Source organism: Belonocnema kinseyi, chromosome 2 (genome assembly GCF_010883055.1).
Source record: "Belonocnema kinseyi isolate 2016_QV_RU_SX_M_011 chromosome 2, B_treatae_v1, whole genome shotgun sequence".
Taxonomy (NCBI): domain Eukaryota; kingdom Metazoa; phylum Arthropoda; class Insecta; order Hymenoptera; family Cynipidae; genus Belonocnema; species Belonocnema kinseyi.
The window spans coordinates 17,572,242-17,581,978 of record NC_046658.1 but is presented as its reverse complement, the minus strand read 5'-3'; the positions used below and the strand labels follow the sequence as shown (position 1 = coordinate 17,581,978).

Below are 9,737 nucleotides of genomic sequence, written 5' to 3'. Positions count from 1 at the left end.
TCACCACTCAAAGAAATCTGAATCAATCGACATGTGAGTATTGAAAAACAATACTAATTAAGTGAGAAAATTAGATAGTTAATAAGAGCTCCCGTGGTTTTTGATATCAACCATTGAAACCCCTTTGTTTCTCTGGTTGAAAAAAGAAAAACATTTTGACTTAAATTAATAGATCAAAACTGCCATTTCATTGACAAAATCCTGTTCGCTGCCCATGAAAATAAGAAGCAGAGTTGTAACCACATACAACAGAGAAATCACTAAAATAGACAATATATGCCCCCTTATTTAAATTAAATTCTCGAGTAACAGACATTACTAGGAATTTGTTGTATTCTTAGAAATATGCTAATATATTTGAATGTTTTTTGTAATTTCATTCTGTTTTGAATTTGTCACTTAACCTCGAAATAAAGTATACAGGTCATTAAGAATGTTAGTTAAATAATTCGTACATTAAAGAAGTTAATTAAAATAAAACATTTCTATTCAAATTAAAATGTTAAAATATAACTTTAATGAACCTACTGTTTTTATTTCGGACCATTTCTCTATTTTGTTTTAAATAATGTATCGAACGAAAATATCAAAGCATTCTTTCTTGTAGCAGAATTAATTTTATTATATTTATTAATCAATTAATCTCATGCCAGGCACGAGAAGAAGTCCTATTATTTTATGAAATTACTTCCTTCATTCATGTGTTCAATTTGGAGAAATAAAGAAGGTTCAACAACTTAGAAGCGTTTATTTGGTCGACCACACCCATCTTCCCCAGAACAATCATAGAATAAACAATTAGATCGCTACATTTACTTGCTAGTGTTAGGAATTATATTTTTTTCGTACTTTAATCTTGACCTTTTCAGGCCATTATAAGACTTGGACTTCATTCCGCCTTTTCTTCGCTTATTTGAGCATGTATTTGCATTTGGCGACTCTGATGCGCTGCTTATTTGTGATTCGCTTGAATCTGCAAATAAAGCTTTTAAGAAATTCGGTGTAATAGCATAAGTGAATATAAATGAAAGATTATACTATTTTCTTTGCATATTTTTTTTTTAAATTGGTTTCATTGAGTTTTGCAGACCTTTATTTGTATGACCACTTGGTTTGCCTTCATAGTTTTCTCGCGAATTTTGCATCACTTCTGCTATGCTCGGTACTTGAAAAAATTTTCTTCTGCCTCTGGTGATACATTTATTTTTTTCCCCCGATATTTTCTCTTCGTTATTTCGATTTTATCGTCGATTTAGCCATCTGAAGTGTAAGTATATTCTTTCTTTTGCAGTTTTTTAAATCGCTTTTGTGCTTCTGAGAATGTTTCTGTAATTAAATTCGGGTTCTGAATTTTCTTTTAAAAATTATAGCAAACATAAATTATTCAAAAATAAAATAAGAATAAATAAGAAAATAAGGAACTTACTTGCATGACTCTGAAAATCGATAGTATACTCTGCCCAATATTCAGGTGCATCCGAAAAGCTTTTTAGTAATTTATTGAGCTCCGTTTTAACGCTCCTATCATACGGAGGCGGAGGAGATTTAGTTTCAAACTTTTTTGATTTTGCGTTATATCTTATACAAGAAGCTAAGACAATGTCTACAAGCTTTTGTCCCTTGTCGTCAGTGTACCCGACAAAGGAAACTAGCTTGTAGACAGAATCGTCTACCATACTTTCATCCATGTCAGAATTTTCTAAAAAATATAAAATACTGGTATAAATGATCATTACAAAAAATAAACACGCACGTTACGCGAGCAATTATTCTTTTTTTTTGGTCTCACGCAAATTTTGAAATTAAAATGAATAATTATTAATAATACAAAAATTTTATATTTTACAATACCTATAATCTAAAATGAAAGAAGAGCAAGGACAATATTTTTCATTATTGATGAAAATTGAAACCTATGATTTTTTATTAACAACAAAAATTTCAGACGAAAAACGAACCGCACAAAACATGTGCAATTTTTTCAATAATTTATTATTTAATATGGAAGTTTTAATTTAAATAGACAAAGTATTAAAAAGCATACATTTTTCTCAATTTACATAAGGTTTTCTACAATTTTTCATATTAAAAGTGGTTATTTGTACATTTACTTTTCTAATGATTCTTTGATAATGAATGCGACAATTCTGTTCTTAACTTTTGCCCAAATTTTTCTTAAAGTGATAAAGGTATTTAATTTACAACGCTTTAACCATACTAAATGAGGTTTAATGTATTCATCTATTATTAAAGATCAAGGATTATCTGCACCATTGATTTAGCAAATCAAAATCTCAAAATAAGCTTTTGAATGTTTCTAAATATTATTGTTAAAGGTTATTAAAGATTTTATTTTAAAAGATTAATTTTAAGCTTAGGAGATTTCAAAATGTGTTAAGGTTGTTGGAACCAGGAGCCAACCTCAAAATTGAATTCTCATTTTACTCCATAAATACTAGAATTAAATTTTTTTCAAATCATTAGGGCCTATTCCTGTATTGAATCAAATTTTTATTCGGAGTGAAAAATTGGTTAATTTCAATAGCTTTTATGTGAGGCGTTTTCTTTCGAATGCTGAGGTTAGAATAAAAAACAAACACCTTATACAAAAACTATTGTATTAGCAAATGTTCTACTCCGATTAAAGATTTGATTGAAAAGAGGACTCAGCCCTGATTATCTAGAAAAGATGTAATTATAGTATTTATAGAATAAAATGAGAAAATACAGTTCTGAGGTTAAGTCTTGATTCCAACGCCCTCACTTCGAAAAAGAATCTGGAAGATTTTAGGACAATCTTCTTAATTTTTGCAGAATTTAAAAAGAGCAAAACATTTAATTACTTCAAGAGAAAAGAGCATTTAAACTTACCTGTCGACATATTTTTGCCAAGATGTTTTCTGTCCATAAGTCGCACAACAAAACGTATTTACACTAAATGGCGGCATGGCGAACATCTGATTCTTGCAATCCGGTTCTGGCAATTGTTGCCAACCTTTTTGGTAGCAGTTTTGGAATTGCATTGCACGATGAAAGTTGAATGCTTTTGGTAGCACTGAATAATGAAATATGGGAAATATTTTGAATTTGAATTGAAATTCGTAAATATGTAGGATGGCCAATTTTGAATCCCATTAGCTATTATATATTAATTACTATTAAAATAATATATATTAATTATTTTATTGCTCTAAGTGAAGACTTAATAAAACATTGATGCGTATGTACGTTTTATATATAATACTGCTAAAAGAAAGGTAAAATCGTTTCCAAAAATTCAGAAAAACTCATATTCTTCAGTTCATTAAAAAAATATATTTATTGCCTTAATATTACTATAATGATTAAAATCTACAAGGATCGTTGCCAAAAAGTTATGAAATTAAAACTATGGACTTTTATAAATTGTAGATATCAAAAATAATATTTTTAGTGTTCATAAATTTTAAAACACAACTTATGTATTCTGCAGTCTGCGTGGAACGAGTGAAGCGAGCAGAATATTAAATTTTGAAATTATTTTTAAAATACTTAAAGTGGACATAAATATCTGGAAAAATATTATCCCCCGAGTTCTATTTGGCAGTGCATCCATATTTTTAGTTTTATTTTTATTTTACCTGGAATGGTAAAAAAATTGTTATTGAATTCGGTAACGCTAAAATCATACGATGCACATTTTGGAAAATTTTCGTAATCTGACAAACAAATAACACTACTGTGCTTATATGAATTTTGCTCACCACTAATACTGAAGTTAAGTCCGAGTGTTTCAGTAGCCTCCTCCGCTGCTTTGTACAGAAACACTCCTTTGCCCATTTACTCGTGATTCCTGACCATTTTAAGAAGAGGGTCTCTTCCATTTGCAACTCTATGTGCTGTACCCAGAATAATCCTGTTGTGAAGACATTCAAGACACAATATTCTGTGACCACCTTGACGGCATGAGATGTACAGTCGCGGAACGATAGAGTTAAGATGCATGCTTGAGTTCATGTGCATAACCTTTCTTGTCCCGATATCAAGGGATCTGAACTCGTTCTTCGTCCATGGAACTACTCCAAATTAATAGAATACTACCGGGACGGCAAAAATGTTCGTTGCAGATACTTTGTTCCTCGCCGACAGTTCGGAAGGCCAAATTTGTCGGATAAGACGTTTGTATTTGCTTCGGAGAGTATCCTTTATAAATGTCACGTCCTGAATGCGGCTCTGTGGCACGCCCAGGTATGTATAAGTCTCTCCAGCACAAAGGTGTCGTAAAGTGCCTCTATCAACGAGCTCAGGATCTTCAGGGATGCCATTAAGCTTTCCTTGCTTCAAATAAACCTTGGTGAATTTGTCTAACCCAAATTTCATTCCAATTTCTTTAGTATATCGTTCGACAATCCCTAGAGCAAGATGTAGTTGCTCTTTGTTTTTAGCATAGATCTTAAAATCGTCCATGTAAAATACATGAGTGAACTTGTACTTTCGATCTGTAGGTTTGCCGCACAAGTACCCGTCGGAATGGCGAAGTGCTAGAGATACTGGCAATAATGTAAGGAAAAAGAGGAGTGGGCTCATGGTGTCGCCCTAAAAGACAACTCTCTGAAAGGTGCCCTGATTAGTTGACACACGATTTTTTCCAGGTGAGATAGTAAATCTGGTTTTCCAAAGCGGCATCAATCTCTCTATGCACCTTACTATTTGCGGATGAACCTTTAAGATTTCCAAAAGATAGATGATATGTCTATGGGAAGTCGAATCGAAAGCTTTCCGATAATCAATCCAGGCCATCGATAGGTCACGCTGGTAGAATGCTGCATCTTTGCAGACACATCTATCGATGAGCAGTTTCTCCCGACATCCCGCTACGCTTTTCTTTGAGCCTCGTTGTTCATACATTTCTTGTCACACAGGTTCAATAGCTCGAACAATCCTATCATTTAGGATAGCTGTGAATATCTTATACAGTGTGTTCAGACAAGTGATTAGCCTGTCATTCTTCGGGTCACCTAAGTTGCCTATTTTCGGCAGGAGTATTCTGCGCCTTTCCACCAACCACTCCGGAATCGGCTCTTCCGCCTTTGAATATGAGATGAAAATATGGGCCAAATGCTGATATGTTGAAGGAAACTTCTTCCACCAGAAAATTTTGATACGATCTGGTCCCGGTGCGGAATAGTTCTTCATCCCTTTTAATACTGTTTTCACCTCCTCGGTAGAGATGGGTGGGCATTCTTTATCAGGTGTTATGAGGGCATCACATAGCTCCTTGAAGCTATTTATATTTTCTGAGTCTTTGTCTACTCTATGCTGCACTTCGTAGACTTCTCTCCAAAATACTTCGACCTCCAGATGTAATAAAGTCAATCACATACTGAATGCGGGACGCGTACTGTCTTGCCCGGCCTATCTTTATGGCAAGTTGATGCATTCGTCTTTTGGTCTTATGATCAACCGTTGGTTTTGTTTTACGGTTCGCATCGGCCAAAGTTCTCGCTGCATTATGCACACAATAATTGATAGCCCAGAGGTCGGATTCTCCGCAAAAATGTCCACGAAGCTCGTCATCCATTTCAGCCAGATCTTTAGGCTTGAGAGAAACCTTGGTGTTGATGTTTCTCCGGGTCATAAAGCATCGTTCTTCCTCTATTGGATGCATGCCCGCGGTTGGTCTTAGTTTCGCCTCTCTTGCTCTGTTGCCGGATTGTTCTAGCTGTGGTAGAGTAGGCGTTCCGCTTACATAGCCCCTTTTCAGAGTAGTTCAGCATGGTTTCGCAGACATTCCTGCGAAAAGTGCGATAGCTCCGGGTGTTTCTCGCACCACAGGGCATGCAGCCGTGCCATGTAACCCCGTTCAAGAGCCACACTCACATCGTAGCACTCTAGCAAGTCGTGATTCAGTCGCTCCGTCCACCTAAAGGTCGCGAGATTCCGCCGATCCATCGCATTGAATCTATCTTCATTGGCTCAGCCAGCTCTAGAGTGGTCGGCATTGTTAGCCGACCCATTGTTGGGAAACATGCGCGTTCTGTTGCTTTCAACCGCACTTACTACAACTCTGTTTGGTGTTATCATTGTTGTTCCCACGTAAAGATAGGGAAAGGGGTTCATCCATCCTTGTAGAGGCCCGCATGCAAAGATAAGGCTGCGAACTCTGAGAGGTCGCCGATTAACCCAGAGTCCCCGTTCTGGACACCTCACCCAGGTGCCATTCAGCTTTCGGCACAGTTTTCATACCTCCGCTTGGGGGTTAATTCCTTCGGGACCAACCCTGGACAATTGTCCGCGACTGCCTATTTATTTTTTGACCATATTCAGCAGAAATCCTTTTCACAGGGACCCTCTATTCGCAACCCGAGGACGCGTTCGGTGGCTTTGTCATAGGCCCTTCGGTTTGATTCTAGAGGAATCAAAACCGAACCGAGTTATTATTTTTAAAATATTTAAAATGGACATAAAAATCTGGAAAATACTTAAAAATGTTCTCCCCCGAGTTCTATTTGGCAGTGCATCCATATCTTTAGTTTTATATTTATTTTACCAGGAATTGTAAAAAAAAATTTATCGAATTCGGTAACGCTAAAATCATACGATGCACATTTTGGAAAATTTTCGTAATCTGAGAAACAAATAACACTACTGTGCTTATATGAACACTTACACGGGAAGAAAATTAATTATATATATATTTACATTTTTAAATGCGATTTGTTTTGAGTTCTATCCTAAAATATGAGTGTTACTGAGTGGAAACAAAACTTTAGGGGCAAATTTATAGGCATGATTAAAAAACCTTTATAATTGACAAATTTAACTCTATTGATAATTTTTAGTTTCCGCAACTTAATACAAATATTTGCTATCAGACAAATGTTTTACTTCTATCCCTAATATTAAAAACTGTATGCTTTTTACAAAATCCCAGCTTTATTTTCGGTTTCTTGAAGAAACTTACATATCCTTATGAAGGAAAGGTTTAACAAATACGCATTTGCTTCCGTTAAATCTTAAAGTTATTGACATTTTTAGAACTTTTGATTTAATTGACGTTATATGGTAAGTTTTCAAGCCTCTTGGGGGTTCTCTGTCTACTTCCCACATATCTAGCAAACTTGATTCGAATGGATAATCAAAAATACTCTTTCTTTTTTTAAATAAAACCATTAATTTGAACTCCATCATCAGTTTCGTTAATTTTTGTTACTTTTAGAAATTGCTTATTATTGAGAAGAACCATATTATCAGGTGCATGGTTACAAATAGTGTACTGTTTATATTTAATTTTTGAAATATTATTCTGTTTCATCTCAAAATTTGAATTCCACCAGGTATATTTGCCTTTTGAGAAAACACAGAATTTTCTTCATGGATTCTTCTGCGAACCTGCGCTAATGGCTTATTTGCTGTTCTCAATATTTTCTTAAGCTTTCCTAAATAGCTTTCAAAAACAAACGCCGAAATTCTGATAAAACTGCATCTCATAATTCGTACATCATCTGCCAAATGTATTAGGTTATGATGATTTAATACTTGTGATTTTTTCCGTAAAAATCTTTTAATTCTACAAAAAAAGCTATCAGATCTCGTTTAGCATACTGATTTAAAGTTAAACACACACTATCAGAGCATAAAATTCTGCATGCTACATGCAAAAGAAAAAAGTGTTTGTACAATCACTTTCTCAATAAATTTTTTAGGACAACTGGTACATAGTAGAGTAAAAAGAAATAAAATTGAGTAGATTTACACTTTTAAAAATTGTTAGTGACGCAGGTTTTCTGTAAATTCACAAGGGACTTGAGATTCCAGAAGCTCCATTCGTTCAGACAAAAGATCTCTCATTCTCGGTCCTAATCTTACTATAAAGTCACCGGAAAGCCACCATTCAATCAGTTTTTTCATAATTCCAAGGCAACATAAGTGCATGAAGTCCAAGACGAAGGTAAATATCATATTAATATTGGGTCTTATGTCAAGCAATTTTGTTCGCCCATTGCGATGAGGAGCTTGTATTTGGTTTCTAAAAGACTCGTCCGATCTTTCGACGCTGTCAACTAATAGAAAGACAGTCCTGCCTATGCCTTTTTTTGTGCCTTTTACTGTGCACCTTTCACAAGCATGGTTTCCAGCATGTCCCACTGTATTTTTACAAAATGCCCTTGCTGGAGTGTCACGAACAATGCATTTTACTTGCACAGTAAAATGTTTTCCAGCAATATCAATTCCATTTTCATGCAATTCATTTATTTCATCCACAAATTTTGTGAAATAAACATCAATGCTTGCTGGCTTTGCTTTTCCGCTAAATATTGATACTAGGAATGGTATGTAAATATTAGGATATAAATGAACTTGACAAAGATGGCACCAAAAGTCTTCGTCTCCTGAGTTTGAAACGGGCAGACCATCAACGCTAAACTTTAGTTCCATTAAATTGCCTGTATTTACATCAGGATCGATACATGCTTCTAAACAACTTTTTAGGCCAAGTCTGGTAATAATCTTTGCCTTAAGATTTGCAATAACTCATCAATCCGGGCTTGGTAAATCTTCCCATTTATGGCCCAAACTCGAAGACGTTGAACATCTGCATAATATGGATTTTTATCATCTGTTACTTCACTTTCGGAAGAACTATCGTTGATTCTTACATTTTCAGAACTCTCTTCTTGAATACTATTCATATTAGTTTCTTCAGTTTCTGCGGCAGTGTCAAGAGAATTTTCGTTTCCTCGTTCAGATTCGTTCTGACTCCCTTCTGAATTTCCTGCATTTGTAAGCGAAGAATCTTCCTCGTAACTTGATATTCAAAAAAAAGTTTGTGATAATTGTTGAATTTTCAGGCCAAAAGATAAATTTTCCGTAAGGCAAGCGTCGCAGTAATCGTGATGCCAATTTTCTTGATTTTTATTTAATTTGAATGAAAAAAATGAAAAATGAAAAATGAAAAAATCCTAAAAAATAAGTAGGTTTTATTATTAAATGCTACTTTTAAAATATTTGTTTCCCAAAATATTCCAATTATAACCAAGTTTCACGAATACTGGGACATTTACCTTAAAACAGTTAAATTTTTCACCCGAAAATATGAATTTTCAGCAAAAAAGTTAATTTTCAACGAAACAGTAGCATTTTTAACAAAACAAGAGAAAACTACAGGCAGAAGGAATTAGTTTTGTACCACAAAAAGACTAACTTTCTACCAAGAAAGTTGAATTTTTAACTGAAAAATATCAACTTTCAACTAAAAATGGAAAAAGAATGTTGAGGTAAAAAATTGATTTTAAGCATAACAAAAGGAATTATCAATCAAATATATTTAGATTTGAACCGAAGAGATTAACCTTTTACTACAAATATAATTTTTAAACAAAGAAGTTCCACTTTTACCTAAGTATATGAAATTGGAATTAAGGAATATCAATTTTCAACAAAATAGTTGCATTTCGATTCGGAAAAGATCAAATTGCTACTCGAACAGACGGATTTTTTAACTAGAATTGTTGATTGTTCAACCAAATACCAAAATTTTAAAATAAAAATATGATTGCCAGATGGAAACAAGTGGAAAAAAGATACAGAAATAAAAATACCAGGCAAATAAATGACTAACCACTTTTTTATTTCCCCTGACCATTAATATTCAAAGCAGTGATCCCAGATCTGAAACGAGATGCGGTCCAATACTATGACAGGGTTATGTCCGTGTGAATATAGTAGGAGACGCTGTAAATGACTGAGTTGCGCGC

General features: G+C 34.2%; 1 protein-coding gene and 1 long non-coding RNA gene across 2 annotated transcripts; both read right to left on the bottom strand.

Moving 5' to 3' along the window:
- Positions 1–835: 835 nt before the first annotated feature.
- On the bottom strand, positions 836–1,495 carry LOC117168376. Its single transcript, XR_004466485.1, has 3 exons — positions 1,427–1,495; positions 1,091–1,326; positions 836–973 (listed from the first exon to the last, which is right to left on the bottom strand). It is a non-coding gene; the product is annotated as an uncharacterized LOC117168376 (long non-coding RNA).
- A 6,254-nt stretch (positions 1,496–7,749) lies between these two features.
- LOC117182585 lies at positions 7,750–8,418 on the bottom strand. The gene has a single exon (XM_033375674.1). The coding sequence runs from the start codon at positions 8,416–8,418 to the stop codon at positions 7,750–7,752; it is 669 nt and encodes a 222-aa protein (XP_033231565.1).
- Positions 8,419–9,737: the final 1,319 nt, after the last annotated feature.